This window comes from Branchiostoma floridae, chromosome 2 (genome assembly GCF_000003815.2).
Source record: "Branchiostoma floridae strain S238N-H82 chromosome 2, Bfl_VNyyK, whole genome shotgun sequence".
In the NCBI taxonomy this organism is placed as follows: domain Eukaryota; kingdom Metazoa; phylum Chordata; class Leptocardii; order Amphioxiformes; family Branchiostomatidae; genus Branchiostoma; species Branchiostoma floridae.
In genome coordinates, this window is record NC_049980.1 from 6,518,833 (window position 1) to 6,541,422 (window position 22,590).

Genomic DNA, 22,590 nt, shown 5'->3' on the forward strand with positions numbered 1-22,590 from the left:
TTTTTGTTTGACAATAAACCCTAAATGTTAAATCCTAACAATGTTGTGGTACAAGTTGTTGTACAAGGGAAATCATGACGTGAGCCCAAGCTGAGACAATACAACGTTCTTTTAATACAGCACTTGATGTGTGTCAGTGTTACAACATTCTGTATATGTAGTCTCCAAGCAGATGTTGGGGTGGAAGATTGTAACAGTTTGCTGGGCTATCAATCCCTACAAAAGCCATACTTTATTCCACCACAACATTGGTCACTGAGAGTTTGACCCAAGCATACCTATACCAAGACTGTTTCCAAAATCATATCCAGTTGCTTGAGTAACTGCTTTTTGGCGTACCAATACCAAAGACTAAAAAATGATACACACTGCTTTCTCTACACCCTGCATTTGAAAAGAAAACTGCAGTTGAACAAACACAACACTACCTTTAGACCAGCTAGCACCCTGCTGAAAGGACTGCACAAAATTGTGTGGCCCAAGGGCTATTGAAATGGAGATGGGTGCTGCCATATATGCTGTCTGGTGCGTTAAAACACTATTTTGTAACCCCAACATCATCCTGAAGACTATGGAATGGCCTTGTCAGATAAAAAAATTAAAAAATTAAAAACTGCAAAAAAAAAATTTCCTAAGTAGAACCACCCCATCAAGAGACTGCTGAGTCCTCGTCTCAAAGAAAGTCATTTCATTTTGCTGATAGAATTATGGTCTAAGGTCAGGAATTTGAGGCATCTGTGTGGCACAGATCACTGAAGGCAATGACAGCACGCCTCATCACAGGGAATGTCCTTATCTTCATCAAAAGAGATACAGAAGAGGACTCATTGCAATGATACCCCAGGTACCTCCCTAGTGTCTTCCTCTGATGACATAAACTAACTAGGATGGATCATCATCATTTATCACCATTGGTTGGGTACATGGCAGGCAACTGTATTAAACTTTCTTCCTTTTGTTGCAGACAAGGTGAGTAATTTGTTTTGTAGCCAGCTAGGCTCTGTTGGTACTTCATCGCACTTCAAACACATTATGACCAGTGCCTGCCTAAATAAGCTCCTATTATTGAGTCCTGATAGATCTAATATAAGGGAATCCTTAGCCTAGTTGTCAGACCATTTCCAGGGCCTCCACAGGCTAACTCCTTGGCCAACATGCCCTAAAGGAAATTCTACAACAGAAACAACTGAGTTAGGCCCTGCAAGATGGATAGAATTTTAGGTCTAGCATCCAGGCTTGGTAATCCTACGTCATTTTATAGTACAATGTATATATGTAGTCAGTATATTTTGTATTTGAAACACAAATACCACAGCGCAGAATGCAGAAGGGATGATTATAATGTTTTCTGACAGCTAACCTAAATGTACACATCTCCATCCAACTGGTGCCTTTCCGCCCCCACCCTTTTCTTTCACAATAGGGCTTGGTTAATGGTCATTGGAACTTTCTTTCAGTGCCTCAGGAAGAGATCAGACGATGGTAGGTGATCCATATAGATAACAAAGAGATGTGGTTTCTCTTCTATCTTATTAACACCCAGATGGAAGTGACAGAGGTGCCTTTCAGTCCCCACCCCTTTCTTTTAAATCAGTGGTTGTCCCTTGGAACTTTCTTTCAGTACCACAAGTGATCAAACGATGGCAGGTGATCATATAGATAACAAAGAGATGTGATTTTACTTACTTTATTAACACCCAAATAGAAGTGGCAGAGAGTCCCCACCCCTCTCTTTCACAACAGTGTTTGTTCATTGGAACTTTCTTTCAGTACCTCAAGAAGAGATCAGACTATAATAGGTGATCCATATAGATAACAAAGATATGTGGTTTTAGTTCTTTTACTTTACCAAGATGGAAGTGGCAGAGAGTCCCCACCCCTCTCTTTCACAACAGTGTTTGTCCATTGGAATTTTCTTTCAGTACCTCAAGATGAGATCAGATGATGGTAGGTGATCCGTATAGATAACACACAGATGTGGTTTTGCTTTCCTCCCTGTCTTATTAGCACACAGATGTAGGTGACAAGGAGGTAATGGGAAATGACAGGGCCAGCTGCCTGGTGGACACACATAAGTCACAGGGACCTGTGGAAAACAGCAGGAAGAGCAACAAAGCCAGTAGCCTGGTATTCAGTTGTATAATTTCTATTTTTGATGCGCCTAGATAAACCCTGTATATCACACATTATCTGTTCCTATATCTACACCAGTACAAAGAAGCGAGAAGATGTCGACCATCCTGTTAGCCTAGTACCTTCAATTAGTTAAATTGTATCTTGTTGTCTCTGCATATGTCTGTTATCAGTGACCTGTACCTAGCCCATCGAGGCATGAATGTACAATAAAGGTCTTTCTTTCGTTCATTCATTCATTCATTCATTCATTCATTCATTCATTCATTCATTCATTCATTCATTCATTCATTATAGCTCCCAAGTCTCTTCTGTCCTCTCCAAAATAGGACAGAAGAGTTTCGGGAGCTATAATACAGCTACATACCAGGCTAACAAAGCAGAGGTGAGAGAAAGAGACGATGTGCACAAGTACACTAGAAATGTCTAGTCTCCAAGTAGATCTTTAGGTGCCTACTACCTACCTACCTAGTTCCTTGACCTCCAGGTCGTTGGGGGGACAAGGTAGACATGAAGATCGAGATTTGCCTCCAGGTTCTTCTATCCCTAGCCAGGGTTAGTCTCTCCTGTAGGCTGAGGCCCGTCCAGTCAGTGATGTTGTCCTGCCAAGCTTTGCGTTGACGTCCGTAGGAAGACAGTATTCATTGGCCAACAATCAAAAGGCCCAGTGCTTGAGGAACCGAGAGATCAACGATTTTACCTTTCTATTAAATTCTACCGCTTGGAGATTTATCCAATCCCTATATGGAAACTGGTTTAATCCTCAACAGGGAAAACTTTGAAAGGAAGAAGGAAAGAAAGGGAGTAACTTTAGAAAGGTACAGTAGTACGAAAGAGGAACAGAAAGTTTGATATTCTAACGTTACCAATGAATAGAACGAAATTATGATTGTGCTTGGTATTGTGTATGAGTTGTACAACCATAGCTTGCCGTCTATGGTAACAACTAAACTTACAAGTCTAATAAGAGTAAGACAAACCAAGGCACCAGTTTTCCGTGTTGCTATCAGGAATCTTATAAGCTGCCTACCGTGGAGACCCTAAACGCTGGGTAACAACAGTGATTGAGGCGTTTACTCTGTGTCAACAGAAGATCAAACAATTTGTCAGCGAAGTGTCGCCGTGGAACCAGGTAATGCCAGCAGGAAAACGGGGATCACATGCGACAGTACACATCAAAGGCACTCTCGCCGTCCCACGACAAAACTCCTTCGTAAAGCCATTGGTGTTGATGGGCAATGATTCGGCAATGATGACACGAATAGATACCAGGCCGTGCGCTGTAATGGATAGGTTCAAAACACCGTATATCAAGACCTGTGCGTGTCAGTGCCCAACACCTTTAGCGAATCTGTGCAAGCTGGTAGTTGTTAGAGAACAGACACGGGTGTTGGTCCATAGTGAAAGATGAACGACAGGGCTGTGCGTGACAGATCGGGACACAAACTTGACTACTGTCCTGCGTATAACATGACTTAAACATTTATCCGCGGGGTAACCTATATCCGTTGTTTTTTTGGAAACAGGATGTATTTAGGGATTTCAAGTTTCAAACTGCAGTATTTAGCTATAGAAAATATAATTTGAAACCACATTGATGTCCCTAAAAAGCCTGTTTTAAAAAACAACGGATATAGGTTAACCAGCGGATAAAGATGAGCTAGCGTTACCTGGACAGATCGACATGATGAGATGGCCAAAAACATTAATCTTCTTATATCATCATAAGTCCTACCTGCCATCATTGTATAATTCATTTAGCAGGATTTTTGTAAGAAAAAAAAATAATGTTACGTATCTATCAAGTTTTTGTCTTCATTGAAGCCCTTTCGAAAAATTCAGAGTGCAGAAAGAGTGGCCGACGCAAAATAAATTGCAGCTCCCATGTCCAAAACCGGTCCCTCAGAGCTTGGATCAAAAGAAATTTGTTGCAAGAGTGTCGTCGTCATATTTCTTTTAAAAATTCCACTTGAAAGCATAGAATCATCGTCACTTCATTTTGTAGACTCTAGTCCAACGGTCGCCAACAAGACAATAGAACAAAGCTACAAAACAAGGCTACAAAGTCCAACGGTCGCTAACAAGACTATAGTACAAAGCAACAGAACAAGGATACAAAGTAGACTAACACAAAAGAACTTCACACCCTGTATAGTGTCCGAAAGTAATTGGCCAACTGGGCCCCAATGTTGACGTTCCTTTACCTAAAATAAACAAGTCCATAAATTCCGAATGAAGATTACGTTTTCCTGCTATGCTACTGTGAAGCAACCACGGGTCCCCAGCGTCAAACGCCGACAAAGATTTATGTAGTACAATAAGTGCCGTAAGCACAATAAGTGTTTCCCACTTGAGCCACATAATACACAAACTCCCCGGCCGCCGAACGTAAACTGAGACCAATCCTTTAAATCAGAAACAATCCGGGAAAATCCCCCTCAAAACCCACAGGTATTTCAGGCGCGGGATTTTGTACATTCCGAGTCAGACGAAAAGTTACAATACAAGTGGGACACCTAACGGTATGCTATAGTGAAAATTGAGCTATTTTCAAAAGTGTTTATTTTAGCGTTGAGGATGTTTAAAAATGACGGTTGCTTTCAAACAACAATACAACCAACAATCATGACAAAGAAGGACTAAAAAAAGTAGCAAAGTCCAACTTACAGAATCCGAATTTTTCGTCAACTTTTCAATTTGCCTACTTTTCAAATCTACGGCCTTCAGAAAAAGTTGTACTTTTTTCGTTTGTTTATATGTTTGTTTCCTGTGTAACGTTCAATGATTCCAGGTGTTTTCAAAACAAAAGGTAGCATCCCGGGCCACTTTGATCTAGGCAAAAGGACACGTTTAAGCGGCGGTGCTGGTTACCAATTGTGGCTAAACTATCCACCCTCCACAGCGCAAATATTTAGCGATGAAGGCTCGGTCTTTCTCCGCCTGTCTACTTAAGCCGCGGCGGAAGAAAGCCGGCACTCGCCCTACCGAAACCAACATGAAAGGTGACATGAAAAGAACAGGCATGTCTGGCATGACTTGAGTTGCATGGTTGTAGTGGTATAGCTCTTGACTTGAGGCGGTGCACCTTTGGAGCGCCACGGATACCAGCACCCTGGTACCCGGAACGTAGCGAGAAACTCCCGAAGGTCGTAAAATTAAAAAGCGAAGGTCTTAAACTAAAAACTGAATTATATATAAGACGTTAGAGTCATATTCTGAAAGACAAGTAGCTTGTCTCCAAGAAAAACAACAGTGATTTTGGGAAACGAATGTCGAAACTCTCTCCTGTCCGACCTAAAAATATGACCAACGTAAACTCAATACACAGTCTTGTGAAGACACAGAGATCCGACAACTCTTTCTTGATTTCACGTTGCACCAATGCGCTATCTACGTATATAAAATTTATAAACACCGTATTGACTGAGATAGGTTGGAGTAGTGGGGACAACGTTCAAGACTGATAACCAAAGGCATTTGCAAAAGAAGATGTCATCAAGGGTTGGTTGCTCATCAACTCGATCTTCCCTTGCCTCAGCCATGCTATGAAGGCTTGAGAAAAAAGTGATGTAAAAATTTCATACTACCCGATCTGGCTTAGCAAAAACCATAGCCCTTTCTGGTCGGTGGCTAGCGCTGACAAAGGACGTAAAATTTTGAGTTATTGGAAAAGTTTTTCAACAAGTTTTCCTCATTACTGTTGTTGAAGTAGAAAATGGTGCTTGTACAATCTATATCTGTATGATGTTAAAAATACCAAAATGTCCTGTCTCATTTCAGTTATACATCGTTCAACTCTGAAACGAAATATAGTAGTGCCGTTTCTTCCCAGCATCACGCAGATATGCACGTGCCCTGACCGTAGTGTGTCCAGTTACCGGTCGGTGACAGAAGCGCCGACCGCCGACCACCTGTGGCATCTTTGTGACCAACCCGCGACCTAAAGTCGACACGGTTTGTGCAAGTCGCAAGCCGTAAAATCTCCGCACATTTTTCTTTTTACGCGTACAAAGGGGATCATATTTTGCAAGCGTCACCCCGGAAATATTTGAGCAAATTCCTGTTTTTCATCCGGAGAAAATCTGACATTGGATCCGCTGCCCGTGACGTGTCAGCTACGCTACGGTCATACGGCTTCTTGCATCAACTCTTTGAAGTCATTGCGGCGGTAGCCCTGACGATTCAGATGACTGCTACCCTTTTTGATTGATCTGAATTATACCTTTTAGCACAGCCAGTAGGTACCTATCTGAGTAATGTGGCTGTTGTAATGTGCTCGAGGCACCTACTCGAACACGGGACCCCCATTTTACGTCCCTTCCGAAAGACATACGTAGCTCCAACCAGGATAATCTTTCCCGGATTCGAACCATTGGAAGCAGGAGCTGAACTGTGAGGCTGCAACCAGTTGAGCTAAAGAGACAACAGTTTTTGATTGAAACTCCACTGTATACTTGTATTGTTGATTGACGTTTACAACAACTTTTACCTCAAATTTTATCTCCCTAAAATCTAAGTGTTTGGCATTGCCGGTAGGGCCAACTTGACGAGACTCATACGTAAATTAGGTACTAGTATACACTGGATTGTAACGTTGCAATACTAAAACTAGAAAGGCCGACATTTGCTTGAGAGCAAATACAGCATATTTCAGCCATCTCCCTCATGCAACAATAGGCCTTGAGGTCGTTGACCCCTTTGGCCTTTGGAAAATGACCCAAAAAATTCCCAAATATATAATTTTAAAGTGTTCCATGCCAAAAATTATACATGGGTCATTTGGATAAATATCTAGAGCACCCCTTTACCAAATTTCGGGTCATTTGGTTGTAAAACGAGTGAACAGGAGCCAAAAATGTCAAATTTTTGTCTAAAAATGGCCATAAAATTGCAATATTAAGCATTATGTTGTACTGTATGGAAAAACTGTTATTGAATTCATGCGCACAAAATTAAAGGGCACCCTTATACCAAATTTCAGGTCATTCGGTTGTAAAACGAGGGTACAGGAGGCAAAAATGTGCTTTTTTTGTCAAAAAATGGCCAAAAATCGCAAAATTAAGCATTTTGTTGTACCGTATACAAAAATTGTTATTAAATCTGGGTGGCCATATGATCGGGGCACCTCTATACCAAATTTCATGTCATTCGGGTGTAATACCAGGGTACAGGAGCCCAAAATATATATAAAAATTGACAAAAACCTCAATAAAATCATTTCAAAGACAGATATGAAAAAAATGAAAAAAGCACCTGAGGGTATTGGTTTACTCTACCTTTGTGCTAAATTTCAAGTCAATCGGTTAAAAAACGGCGGAGTTGATTCGATTTGAAGATTTGGCAGGAGAAAGAAGAAAGAAAGAAAGAAACATTACGAATACAATATATTTCACCATACCCATGGTATGGCTGAAATATAAAAAACGTCGTAGTGGGCAAGGTTGTAATTCCTTGTTAGTCACAACGAGGACGGAATAACTATTGTATGCAGAAAGAAAGCAGGACGAAATTAAAACTGACATTTGATTTCAAGCCATGTTCAGATAGATCCTTAATTGTGACACTTGTCAGAGTCAGAGTAATGCTACGGTCGGGTAGATAACCGGCTGTTTTATGACACATTCGGAGCCCCGCGGGGCACACTGTGTCTCTCTCGCTATTTTGGGGCATGGTCGGGCCTCTGGATTTTTTTTAACTCGTTAAAACCAAGTTAAAAGCTAAAATCAACTCGGGATCCGCCAACAATACAAAATGTACATGCCGTGACCTAATCGTGAGAAGAACGAGAGGTACCCCCGCGGTATCCGGCAGTACTAGTCCACCGGGACAAACTTGTGGCTTCGGGGCCCGGCCTACGGGCACCAGTGCAGTTGGGGCCGTAGCATACTTTTTAGGCATGTACCTACCTGGCAACGACCATCCTCTGCGTCTTTCCCGTGAATGCCGTTGGAAACAGAAATTTATATTATCCTGTGTATGGATGATGTAGAATAACAGTAAAACACTTACTATGCTGAGCAGATGGACTTGGGGTTGGATTTACAAAACTCCGGTGTGCACTTTGGTCGGCAGTATTTGGGCAGACCCTCCTCCTGTTGTTCATTACCTGCGAAATGATAAGATAAAAGGATTTTTATTACATATAATCATAAAACCAGACGAGGTCAACTTATGCCAACCTCACATTTCCGGACCGAGGCCCGGCCGGGCAACTTTCTGGATCAAAAAAAGTACGATATAAAAGAAACCAAACTACACAAAACGTACAGATAATAGTCGTGGGCATTATTTGTGCATATTTTTAGATATGCATGTCTATTTTTTTTGTTTACAAAAACAACCCAGTCGGGCCCCGGTTTGGAAGTGAAACGTTAGCCTACTCAGACGTCCCCAGTCGGTTATGACGTTGAGGAGAGGCCAAATCTATCTCTTAACCAATAGATGAATTGAGAAATACCAATAGGGAAAATTGCTGACCTACCATATTGGAAAAATAGCGACATAGCCATAAGTTATTAAGTAGACGTAAAATATCAAAAGAAAGGTTAATTGTAATATTCTCATTATTCGTCCCAGGTTTGATTGATCCCGTTCTAACATGATTAAGCTGTAATGGTTTACATTACTGCAGATCCAGCCTCCTGGGGTCGTGAGAACCTCCAACGCCCGACATCCGTAGTCACAACAAGTATTGTGTTACTATTCTGTCACATTTAGTTTACACATTTCGTTATTGTCTTACTGGAATACTCTGAGCGACTTTTAGATCGATTTTATAACTACCACAGTTTATTTTCTAACGTGACATCCAAAATCAACGTTACGGAGGTGGGTGTTTTTTGTTCCGGAATGATTACGAAAATGACGTGATAAAAACAACTAGTGCGCAATAACAGAAAACTGATAAGCGTTGGTATGAGTTCCGTATGGAACATTCCAAACGAGCTAGATGTGTCGCAAACGATACTCCTTGGCCAGCTAAATCGTCTGGCTTGTTTTCTGTCTATATTTGTCCAGTTTGAATTGCTACCGTTTTTCCAACGGACTGCGGAGCCTATTAGAAGCTAAAACGTCCACGTGGACCTCATACGAACTTGAATATAGACGTATGTGTGAAACGACCGTTTACTCTTATTTTCCTCTAGGCGAAATCGTAAGGGGTGGTGCTATGTAGTTTTTTTATCCCGTCCTCGTGCATATTAGCAACAGTGACAGCCTGTCGCCTGAGCAAACACTCTGGTCCTCATGAAAGCTCGCGCCAAACCCAAAGCCGGCTTTTTCGGGCCACTCAAAAAAAAGAGACCCTTCCCACCAAATCCGTCATAATCACCCGGCCATGTATAAATATCCAACTCGGAACCTTTCATCGTCACAACGACATACCGTGACCGGAGGGTTTCGGCTCCGTTTGAAGGGACCAGTGGTTGATGTTTCCACATAATCTCAGAGCACATGTTGGGTTGGGACTGTTTTGCGGCTTCTTTCGACGTTCTGTTTATGTACGTTTCTAGCCTGGGCACCACCCTCCGTCGTAACCGCAAACGACAAGAATGAGCAAGCGTTACTAGTACACTACGGAGGACGGTACCAGGCTAGCCCGTTTCGGAATTCTTCCAAAATAGAATCTCCTTGACGCCGCTCGTTGGTCTTAAAAGCTGCGACGTCAACGTCAGAGAGATTATCCTATCCGCGAAAGACTCAACGAGAGCAGATTCAAAGTTTTTGTTGCATTTCTGTCGTCTGCAAGGAGGTGGATGGTTAAGGAAGAGTGAGGCGAGATGTTGCTGTCAGTATTTCGTTTTGCCAAATCCGATCGAAAGTCTCAAGCAAAACCGGCTCCTGCAGTTCCAAAACAAGCTGCTAGGGTGCCCAAACCTACATCACAAACTCTCTGTCCCAAGAGCTATAAACGATCTTGAAAATCACCACTAGAACATGAGATTTTTAAAATCAGACGTACATGGCTACCAAATAAACTGTGATAACCTTTTTGGTTGAGGTAAGAAACGACACAGACACACAGGACTGATTTCTAAGAAGGCTGTTGTTGAATCTTGAGCCAAATTTTTGCCAACGGCCCGGAAAATGATTGTTGTGTCTTTCCTAATGAATCTGCCAATTTCTAGAGGAGCTGGCAGCGGGGTGACGTACCGGCGGTTTCGTGCGGGAATGTTTTAGTCGCACCTCGCTGACGGCAGTCTGCGACGCACGGACGGAATCTGCGACGCACAGACGGAAGTACGTCCTCGTACGACGTTTGCGCTCAACCCAGCTGTGCATTTTAAGTAAGGCCAATAAAAATCAATGTCGTGTTTCTGATAACGTTCCGTGTTATGTTGCTGATAACGTTCCTGAAAAATCAGGATCGGTAGGTAGGGATTTTGTTTGTTTTGTTTTTTTAAATTTTTTTTAAAGATTTTGGCTGAAGAAGAAGTTCGAGTCCCACCGTTTTAACGTGGTTTGGGTGTTTTTGTCAGGCTTTCTACTTTGTCCTGTTTTCTCCATGTCCACCGACCGACAACACGTTAAAACAACTGCCGGACCTAACCTCTGCTTGGAGAGTTATTCAAGAATTATATATAATTATGCATATTTATCATGAGAGTGTCCACCTAAAGGGTACCTAGTTTTGGTGGATCTGTTTGTATGATGTATCAACTTTTTCCTTTGCGACAGAAATGAAGAGATCGTATTGCGAGAAAACGATTTTAGAACACTTTTTAGACAGATGTCAGATGGATATTTTTATGTCTTTTCCTAAAGGCCCCCTCTCACTTGACGTGCGGCACGCTTGCGGCATTGCTGCGTTCGGAAGATGCTCAACGAATTTCAGAGATAAAGAACGAATTTTCTTACTTGATGTGTATTTTGTGGTCTTCTATGTCACACTTTTACGTATTGCACAATATCTGAATTATAACAAATCGGAGAAAATAACAAAACAGTACCGCAGTGAACGAACGCAGCAATGCCGCAAGCGTGCCGCACGTCAAGTGAGAGGGGGCCTTAACGATCGACTCTCCCAAAAAAGGGCAGGGCCTACGCATGTTTTGTTAGGGTCTATCGGAAACACAACATTTTTCCTAGCCTCTACCACTAGTACCAGGCTTCGTAGATCAGTGGTCTAAATGTAGAAATTGGACAAATAGAGAGTCATAACGGCATACTAATAGTACGCTAGGGGAGTCAGCAGGCCAGAACAATCATTTCCTCACTACGATGGTCGCAAGCTGGCTGTACTCCTCTGGTCGGCTTACTCCTCTATTTGTTCCATTTCTATGGTTTTCCCAGCGACCTATGGAGTCTGGTAGAGACTACATTTTCCCCCAGGCCTAAGCAACCTACTAGTACTAAGAAGAAACAGATTTGTGGCGAGGCGACGGACGTCTTTGTTGACACCCTACTGGGAATATTTCCCCGTGTTCATCGCGACGTCCCTCCAACAGCCCGGCGGTGACACTGACTCAAGGCACCGACCGGCGTCTTTACGGTCAACTGCAAGATCTAGGTCATACACGAAATAGTGTTAGGGATCGTCTGCGAATTGTTCTTCATTAGCATGTACACGTTGTTCTGTATGGCGGTAAACACTGGTACGTGGTAGCAAGGAGGTCGGCTGGCGTTTTATATTGCTGACAAGTCACAGTCAAGTAGTCTATACGTCGAATGATATCTTAACGTTGAACTTGAGGGGTTTTCGGAGAGAATATAAGTAGTAACGTTTATGTTTTATTGATTGATTTGCATGTCGCGGCAGTAGTTACATCTCATAACAGCTGATAATATGAATATCAAGATAACAATGAGAAAAGGAGAATATCAAGATAACAGTGAGAAAAGGAGAACATAATATACATATCTAGAAACCATGCAAAATTGCAAGATTCTTTTTTTCCGAAGGTCGGAATAGCAAATAAAAGGTTATTAAATATGGTAGCATTCGGTACAATATTGTCCAAGTAGATGTCGATTGCACGATAAGTGATTAATCCAATTCAGAACGCAGCGGCCGCCATATATAATATCACGTACTTAGCCTCCATAGCAGGCCGGCTCTCTGGGGCTTTTCCGAGCTAGCGGTCGGACAAGCGACCCTGCACAAAAAGAAACGGTCAGCAAAAGTCTATCATGAGCCAATGAAAAAGAGGGGAAAAGGCCGAGAGAGACTGCTATTGATGCTATAACGTGCCGCAGCTTCAGTGAGATACCCGCTTTGCGGACTCAGTAGCATGTCATCTTCGTCAGAACGCCACCGGGAGCCTGGATAGAGGCTATGTAAACAAAGGGCAGTAAACCACTGTTAAAACAGAAACACTAGATCCTCTTATGTTCCCGCGATGGACTGCATGGAGAGTCCCTTCCGTGTGTGAGTTTATATAGTGTCTATTTGCTATCAATTAACACGTACTTGTCGTTTCAAGATTTCGCGCGTTAATCCGAAAAAGATGAGGTCATTAACCCGGCCCCGTTTCCATCGTTTACTGTATCACACAAGAGGTCAATTTGTGTTTGTGAACATTTCAGTGTCAGCCCAAAACCTTGCTATTTTGTACGACGAGTCCTTGAGATTTCTAAGAAATAATGACGAGGGTTTCTGGATTATTTCAGGCCCATAAAACACTTTAAGGAGTCTTTAAGAAATCATCCTGCGACTACAAGGCGACGTCATGTTGGAGCGCGCGGAATCTCTGTCGTACAAATAACATGACATCGCCACTTTAGCTGTCATGTAGAGAACGTCGGAGGGTAACAGAGGGTTAACGTCCACTTTAAGACCTTCCTACGAAATTGTGGATTGTGGAATTCGGCATAAATACGGTGATAAAAATTGGCCAGGAGAGTACGTCCGTTTTAGAAAGGTATCATTCCCCCCTTCAGAAGCGGGCAAACGTTACTCTATCAGTATATTGTGGACAAATACCTGCAAATATCCTCCCTATAGGCTATACACCTTTCTCACGCGGCGGCCATGATAGATCTTAAACGAGTTCAATGCGGCAAACCAAAGACTGTCCATCATAATTAGCAGTTCAGCCAATGATCAGGTTGCCAATTAGGAAAGTGACCAATAAGTGAATGGCTGCAAATCCATCCAAAATTTGCATTATTATGTTTTTGTTTTGCATCTCTTACGGGACTATGAGATCAGTCTACACTACTCTAAATCGCTACATCTTTCAGTGCATAACACTACTTGTAATATTTATTATTCAATCTTGTATTAGAAAAAATTGTGTGGTTTGTGGGAAAACTAAATGGGACCTGATTTTAGAAATAAGTTTTGTCTGTTTGCCTCATTGACCTCATCTTCGATCTATCATGGCCGCCGCGTGAGAAAGGTGTGTACTGTAGCCAGCGTACTCACTAACTGAGGGCGGTAGTTTTGGGCATTCCTACTGTAAACTACAAACAGAGATATACTGTGGCGGTTTCTGTTAGTTTTGTTTGTTACGGTTGTTTGAAACATTTGATGTCCAACATGGTGTCACAGCGGAACGTTTAGAGCCATCAAATGCTCCATTTCCTGTTTGTCAAACTAATGTGAACAAGACGCTTCGGCAAGACAAGGCTCTTTACCGTATGTACGTATTTTCTTCGAATTCATTCCAGTCGATGAAGATAGAACAATTCAGTAGTTTGTGCGAGTGTGTGCGTCTCTTAGTCTCTCTCTCTCTTACTTTCTCTCACTCTCTCTTTGATGTTTTTTCTCTCTCGGATGTGTGTCTGTTGATGTGTGTGTAGGATACTACCGCATCAAGAAAATGCAAGAAAAACACAAACGGTTCATGTTTTTCGTCACTAGTCTAGAACTCTTCACCCATCTCCTAATCTGGTATGTTATTCCCTAATTTCATAATTGTAGCTACGAGGTTTCTTCCGTGTCTTCCTATTCTTTACAGTTACACCTTACTCTTACGTCCTTGTCCCTACCTATCGAGACCCAGGGCCCACACGGGCAGTCCTGCTGAGTTTAGATTATTAGTGGACAGATGTCAATGATGAATCCTGACCGCGAGTCTTCCCCCAGCTTGAATATCGCCATTCATCCCGTTCAATAACGATTCAGGCATCCCAAACATTTCCCTGTAAATTACACTGTATACGAGGACTACGAGCAAGCAGGTTATGATTCGTAGGACCTCGTTGGTAGTAAAGGGACCCTGGCGGTGTGAATGACAGAATTGATCGGCGAAGTTTGTTCGGGTCGGCTCTCCAAGCAGAGGTTCGGCTCCGGCTGTTTTTGACGTGTCTGTCTTGAAGCCGCGGGACGTCAATACAGATAACGGTACGTAATAAAAAGCCTAGGAAAACACGTCAAAAACAGCTGGAGCCGAACCTCTGATTTGAGAGCACTGTGTTCCAAGAACCTCCTATCGGCAGTCATTAGTTTTGCGCATCGCCCACACACTATAGGTTATTGTATTCCTGATGTATAGTAGTGAGTCAGGTTTCAAGCATATACTATAGGAGAGTACAGTGGGCAAGGGACATCTCTCTGACCACTGTATAGATTCTTAGGACTAGGAGTAGACGAAAAGATATAGTTTGAAAAGACAAATTAATGATGCGCCCTGTAGTACCCCCTCCCAAACGGTTGCTGGGTAAGCCAGAGGTAAAGTGACAGCATACGTAGTTTACGATCGTTAACTTTACATAAACTTGTCTTCAAGCATTCTTGTCATTCCTCCTTGAAGGGTCAGTGACAGGAGGAGCCGTGGGCGAGCGATGCCGCCTCAAAACGTCCGTATTAACTGTCGGACCCCTGCCGACGATGTCTTCAAGGACTCTCTCTCTGTTTTCTTTCTGTCTCGGCTCTGGGCTAGTACTGACTCCCACGAACAGCGGTGGGCTCGTAAAATATGATCGCTCTTGTATTTATGCCAAGATCCGAGGCGCTTAGGAATAGCTACGCCTCCTGACCTTGTACGAACATGGCAAGGACGCCGAGAGCTTGTAAAATGTCTTCCGTAAACAGTTCCAACAGACAGTCTAAGTCGTTTTAAAAGAAGAGATGGCCTAGGGATGTGATGGCCTAGGGATTTCTTAAGCCTGGGTAACAGACCCTCGTGTTCCGCTCCTAGAGTTGGCAGGCTAGCCTGGATTCCAGACTGTTTTCAGGGCCTTCATAGGCTAGTTCTTTGGCTCCAGAGTTCTCATCTTTGCCGGAGTTTTCAAGCCAACGGGCCTAACGCGATGGGGCGGGCCTGTGTAAAATTTCCTTGGGGGCATGTTGGCTCTAGAGCCGGAGAGTTGACCTATGAAAGCCCTTGAAACAGTCTGGTATCCAGGCTAATCTTTCTCCTGTGTCGAACGGACGTCGCTAGTTGACGAAGTTATTAGTGAACCCACCAGAGACATAGGTCTAGCCCGGCTAATACTTGTGGACTTCTTTGTTTATTTCTTTAAGATTTCTTCCAACAACAACCGTAAGCTTACCAAAGCCACAAAGTTGCGATCCGCGAGATGCCAAACGATTTGTCCAAGAATGCGCCGGTATGAAGGCGATAGGCTCTGTGTTTACAATTGGATTACAAGATTGAAAACTGGGTCTTAGAATTTTCCTAACAACTATGCCAATTAGGCAGAAGAAACTAACGAAAGGCGATTGCGAGTAGACGCCGGTGGCATGGCCTTTGTCGGGGTCAGACGGCGCTGTCTTTTCTCCCGTGGTTACCGAAAATTGGCAACGTCTGTGGTCGGCACCTCGCGTTGCTATCGGCGATGGGGAGGGTGATAAGCGGCCCTCATGATGAGCAAGGGGTCCCGAGGCGAGCATCATTTTCGGAGCGTTGAAAAGCCCGGCACGTCCTACACTGACAGTACGGACCGCGTCTGTCGGTCTGATCGACTGGTTCTCATTTACTCCGGACGTGCGAAGTGTGAAAAGTCTTCAGGTTCAGGTCCGTTTTATTAAGTCTTCCGTTGATGATTAAAACCCATTTTAAAAGTGTCAGTTAAACATTCTAAAAAAGCACCGACGAAGTGTGAAGTCCTTAGGTTCAGGTCCGTTTCATAAAGTCTTCCGTTGATGATTAAAATAAAACCCGTTTTGAAACTGTCAGTAAAACATAACTGTTAGTTTTCAAAAAAGAGGCACCGACGTTGAAAGCTACTACAAGGGTAACGCATTATGTGTGGGGGACGTTGTACTTTTGAATGTTTCCTGGTATTTTTCGCTAGCTATATATATAGTCTGATATCAAAAATTATATTACTAAGTATACCCTTACTTCGTGCACTCAGCAATTACTGTTTAGCACTTTGGAGACCTGGCTACTTTTCGCTATTGGCACTTCGGCTTTTCAGGAAAAACCTCACAACTTGAAAGCCGGCGAAACTCGAAAGGGAAGTATAAAAGTTTAAAACCAGGCCGAACTCATACGCATACATCTGCTTTGAGATTGAAGATGATATTATCTGTGTCAACCACTTCCATAGTACTTGGCCAGTGTGAAAATTTGGAAGACAGATCACCGGGTATGATCTTCATTGATAAATGACTGAGGGGTCGCGGGGAGTTTCATGTGGTGGTCAAAAACATGACGGTCGGGGGTCGGAAAATAGTAAAAATTGGAGCCCCAAAACGAGAGTAACTTATCAGAGAAGAGATAGGCAATACGGCCCACGTGGAGGTTATGTCGTCTACATTTCATCGTTAATCTTCAAATAACCAAAGGATTCTGGTGGAGCCTGGCGAGAGAAGAAAAAGCGATGGAACACAAACGTGACAAATCGTGGAATTTCCGTGCCGGATGACACCCGTCAGCGATTAATTAGAAACAGATTAGGAAAAACATTATCATAGGGGGTGATAACTTTCGTCTTTCTTTGCATGCCGCGACTTCCTTTCAACAACTTTGCTTTCCTATACCATTATATCATTTTCCATTGGTGTTATGCCTGTCATTCATAAGCAAGCAGCAACCAAGGTTATCCTTCCTGCCCCAGCCTCTACCAGCCGGCTCCACAGGTCGCTGGAAAAATGGTAAGAAATTGGCCAAATACACAGATAACTTGACAAAGGAGTTTGCCGGCAAAATAGGACTGGGAGTACAGCTTGCGACCTAGCAGTTTTTTAAAGGGAATTTTGCTACCAGAGGGGTTGGCCGGCCGCGCAGAGAAATATTTTACCTTTTAATAGCGTTGACTGGCTTTTTTTTGCCAACTTCTATTTCTACAATTCCCGCAACCCCGTAGAAAGGCCTGGTGTAGGCTAGCGACATAGTAGGGAGTTGGAAATCTTAACCTTATCCGGGACAATACAGTATACCCCCTTTGGCCTGAATTCTTCGATCCATACCCCAGTAGAAAAGGCCTGGCGAAGGCTATTAAAGTCTTTCCCTCGCGGCGGCAAAACAAGTAAAATGTGTAGGAAATAATAAATCACAACAAGGCGACGCGTGCAGTACAACAGCGGTGCTTGTGATGCTATTGATAGCCTCCCTGATATCGCCTTGGTAAATGTTTATTCGGTCATGCAAGGATGAAGGGGCTTGCACGGAGCGAGTTGTTCCAGTTGTTCTTGTCCGACTACAGTACGGGGAAGTCCGGCTTTGAGTGGTTCAATCACAAATCAGGGAGGTCTGGTGTAAGGGGGTACAACTATTCGCTACTGTACCCACGATACGGCGGTACCATGTTGTTGTTGTTGTTCGCCTTGTAGTGCCAAATGGCACACTAGTGGGTCAGCACGTTTCCTTACCGTTTCTGTGGCAGGCTATGTTTTTACAAGAGGGTTTACTTGCCTTGTACGTCTACTCGATTGAGGCACCTCCTCGAACACGGGACTCCATATTTTACGTCCTTTCCGAAAGATGGGTACAGTCCCAACCAAACTTTGTCTATTTCCTGAGATGATGATCTTTGCCGTATTTCTTTCTCTTGTACACTGAGAAAAACCCAAATTCTACTCCAAGAGCAAGGTTGGTGAAAACAAACACGTGGCGATCAACGCCAAATACCCTTCCTAACGCTGAGTCAACAGTTCACAACACGACGGAATCAATAACAAAATTGTGTTGAGAGGACTGAATGGGTTGAATGTACAGAAGGTTTTTTTTCCCGTAGTTAAGAAGAAGATGAATTATGACTTCCCATCTGTGTGTGTTACTCTGGCACACAGCTTTATTTTTACCGGCTGTGTCCTGATCACCTTGAGTGATTACTGTAGTTTAGTTTGCAAGACCAGGGTAGCACTACCGCGGGTCTGCCCAGAAAAATTAGGGAAGGCCCGGTAGTAATCTTATGGTCTTATGGTACCCAGGCTAGGGTAGCACTTTCGCGGCTGGCAAATAGTAGAGTAAAGTTGAGTAGAGTTCGTCAGGCCAGTTAGCTCCTGTTTGTTATTGAAGCTTTATTTGATGAAAACACATGCAGTATACAAAGGGCAGCAATAAAACCACATAACCGTTAACGTCTACTTACGGCAAGGTAGAAAAACCGAGGTCTAAAATCCCTGCCACATAATTTTATCGTACGAACATCGTTCGAACACAAACAGACGGCACTGTGTGTGCTATACAAAATTCCGCTGCCTTGTTACAGAAAAGGCTGGCGCATAGACCCTTGTGGTTGGTTATGTCACAGCCTGCTTGAAACATTTCCGACATTGAAAATCGTGCGACCGCCTACGACAGACGTACGACTGCCTACGACAAACGTGACTGCGTCGATAAGAAATAAAGAAATTTAAAAATTAAAAAAAAATCGAAGGAACTCACTTCTCCTGCAGATGCCCTTGCTGTCCGGGCGGCTCAGCACCCCCCTGCTATCGGGCTCCCTCTCGCAGGTCAACCCGGCATCACACTTCCCCAGGTAATCCCACTTCCCGCCGCACTTCTCTCCTTCCACCTTAGCGCACACCGAGCAGCAGTTACAGATCCCTAGCGTCGTGCCTCCTTTACACTTCAGCTTGCTGGCCTTCCGTGGACTACAGTGTATCCGCTCGCAGGGCGGACACTGCAGCGGGTACTTGTCCAGTGACCAGTCCTGGCCCTGCACGCAACCGGCCAGGCACAGAAAGACCGAGAACGCCACGGCTAGCAAGCTCGTAGACTTCATTCTTGTACAGTCTGTTTTAAATTTATCTACTAACTGTTCTAAAGAAATAAATCCGTGAAGACAGCGCTTCGAATTGTGGCTGGCGATTCCGTGGAGTAGGACAGCGGTGGTAAAAGAGAGAGAGAGAGAAACCGGGAGTGCTTACGTCGCGTGTAAGGCGTACTCAATCTCTGACCACACTGACAGAAAAACGCGCCTACAACCTCGGTCATTCAGAAGAACGGGCGCCGCGGGGACCAATCAGCGCGCTCCGGCAGGGCAGCGACCAATCAGCGCGGAGCGGCGGCGGGTCGTCCTCCCGGCGACCAATCGCGACGTGGGAAAAGTTTCCAGATGATGTCATCGCTCTGCGGTTAATAAGTTTAGCGATCGACAAACATCTGTAATAGCTTCGAACGGTTTGTTTACACCCTTGGGTAAACCCACGGCGCTCGCGTAAAAATATTAGCCTAGGAGGAGGGGGGGGGGGGGGGTATCCTCGGTCACATGGCTCAATTCGAAATACCCATTAAACCAGTGATCGCCACAATTACCATTCACAGCCACACGTGCCCTTTTCTTAACCTTGGTGACTGCGATTTTTCAGGAATCAATTTCACAGCGGGCGTTTATTTTCTCTAAGTGAAAATGATGGACGGGAATGATTTGAAAGGGAAATGGCGGAGTCCCAAGTGTCCGTCCATCCAGCGGTCATCATACGTCATGGTCAATCATAACTGACCTTTACGGTACACAGGTCAATGCCAAACATCCTATGCGAGACCTAGGTCATGTTTAACGTGTTCTCGTTTTTGTTTTAGACTTGTCAGAGCTGTGTGTATGTGTGGATGCACGCCCAACGACAGCACTACGCAAAGTAGGACCTTCGGAGTTGCACACACACTTGTATGGATGTTCCAAAGGTCGAGGGTTCGATCCCCACGTGCTGTCGTCTGTGAAAGAAGCCGAACTTTACACTCAACGTCAAAACTAGAGAAGTGGAGTGTGTCACAATCTCTGGTTTACTGTTAACTGTGGTTTACGAGGACTCCAGGAAGAATAGTTCAATGTAACTAATGGAGATTCCTAATAAACAAACAAACAAATCACGTTACATTTCCTACCCGGGGCCCGGCCGGGTTGTTTGCGGAAAAGGAAAATCAAATTTTCTGCCAATAAATATGCACAAGGCATGCTGTTGAATCACTTTTTTGGTTCCTTTCTTGTTCTTGTGTGTACTTTTCGTTCCCCAGAACTGCCCGGCCGGGCCCCTTTGTGGAAATGCGACGTTAGCCTAAGTGTGGTATGAAAGTCTCAAGATGACAAATGTTTTACCAGTAATTGTGTCCTTCGTTCATAGCTAGCCTGGTGTCCACCAGTATTCTAGCTCCCAAGTTTCTTCTGTCCTCTTATTTGCGGAGAGGAAAGAAGAGACTCGGGAGTCATAATACGGCTGGATACCAGGCTAGTTCGTAGCCTGACTGATGCTACGGCCAAATTTCCCACCGAGTGCCCGGCGCGTCTGTTTACGAGAACGAAAAAAAATTCATGTCAACGTGTTTTGCTGTTTGAGTTAATGTTTGGTACGTTTTGTGCATTTGCCATCTTTTATATCATTGTTTTTCGATCCCCAAAACTGCCCGGCCGGGCCCCGGATTGGAAATGTTACCTTTGTATGAACCAAGTCTCACAGTGACAGTCCTTCCATCGGTCAGGCTTAATCAAACTGGATCAATAATGGATAAGCCCAATGACAGTGAGATATAGTGCCATGCGAGCAAATCGCATCCTGAATGGATATGGCCATTTGATTGCAACCGCTGGGACACAAACTATTGAAGAACGGGCATATACACTGTTATTGCTAGAAAATAGAATAAAGATTGGTCAATTTTTGTAAATTTCCACAGTGGCTCCGTGCAGGCCGACAAGAGTATCAGTAGCTAGCTAAGTATTTTTCCTTTGGAATACTATTCACCCCGTTTGGCCAATCTCGAGCTCTTTTGTAATTTCAGCAAGGAAGTGAATCCTACAGAGTCTACTTCAAGTTTTGAGCCCTTCACCAAATACAGTCAAACTTTAAATGTGACCACCTGGTCAAACCTTTACAACTGACCACCTCCACATATGTATAAGGACCACTCGGCCAATGTGGTCCCTTTGATAATTATCCCCATTGACACAAGTAAGAATCATGTCGGTAGTGGCCACCTGTCCACATTGATAGACCAGATTTTATTGGTCCCTGAATGGTCTTCTTGGACAGGTTTGACTGTATTGTTGAAAGACAATACAAGGGTTACAGAGTGTAGTACTATAGTAGTAGTATAAGAGAGTGAAAAATATAGATGCAGCTATTAACGATAGTACTATGATATTTCCTATAGAAATACATGATATTTTAGATCAATTTCCATTAGTCTAGTTCAGAATTACCGTATAAGTTTAGATTTTTTTTCCTTTTCATCCATTCGACCACATGTGGTCATTTGTGCATTTAGCATGAACATGCAATAAAGGTGATTATTGTAATTTTGACAATGTTCCCAGTGGATTGGGGTGGATCCCTTAAAAGTAAACCCCGCCCTACCTACCACCAGGGACTACTGTATCCCCCTCAGTGCTTGTTCTGCGGTGACATTCTTTCTTAAGGTTGACGTGCGTTTGCGTGTCGGCTTCTCCCAGTCACGCTAAATACTCCCAAGCGCAGCGTAAAACGGTGCCCCCTCACCGACCGCTTTGATCCGCTGACGGGCCCGAGGCGTGTCTCTGTGGGCTAATTTGGCACGAGTTACCGATAGAGTTGTTCTAGTATAACGGTACAGCAAGCGGGGAACAGGTAAAGGTGGTATCTCACTGCACTTGGAGCACCAGTGGGGCACTGCAGGGTTCGTTCACTGCGTGTTATTTTCGCCATTTTTTTTTTAAATTGAGATATTACGTAATACGTAAAAGTATGACTTAGAAGACAACATAATATACAAAACGCAAGAAAAGTCGTTCTTTATCTCTGAAGTTTGTTGAGTATATTTCAAACCACGCAGTGCCGCACCGTTGCCGCAAGTGCAGTGAGATACCACTTTAACACCGAGGGAGTGGTGATGCAGAATTAGGCCACAGCAAGTGAATTTCATGGATGACATCCACGCGCTCATTAATTTTTTCCTGATTTCAGGGGAAAAAATGAATTTTTGTCTTCTTCAGGAATGGTCAGATAGACCAAAATGGGTACATACATGTAGGTTGTGTTGTAACCTAATAACTGTATGTAGAATTGACTAAAGTAGCAGAAATAAAACTTGCTCCATAGTTGTAAGAGTGGCACCAATATGGAAGCCATGAGTGTAGTTGCCAACATGGTTAGTGATACCAGTCTACCACACAAGTGTCACTTTTAGTACACTTCCTAAATACTGG

General features: G+C 43.6%; 1 protein-coding gene across 1 annotated transcript in view; it reads right to left on the reverse strand.

The window, feature by feature from the left end:
- Window positions 1–19,362, reverse strand: part of LOC118410213 (cysteine-rich motor neuron 1 protein-like) — a 60,944-nt gene extending 41,582 nt beyond the window's left edge. Inside the window, exons 1-2 of the mRNA XM_035811775.1 lie at window positions 18,855–19,362; window positions 8,143–8,239 (exon numbers count right to left, since the gene is read on the reverse strand). Coding sequence (XP_035667668.1) covers window positions 8,143–8,239; window positions 18,855–19,194 — 437 coding nt within the window. The 5' untranslated portion in view covers window positions 19,195–19,362. The remainder of the gene's footprint in view (window positions 1–8,142; window positions 8,240–18,854) is intronic.
- Between the last annotated feature and the right edge of the window lie 3,228 nt (window positions 19,363–22,590).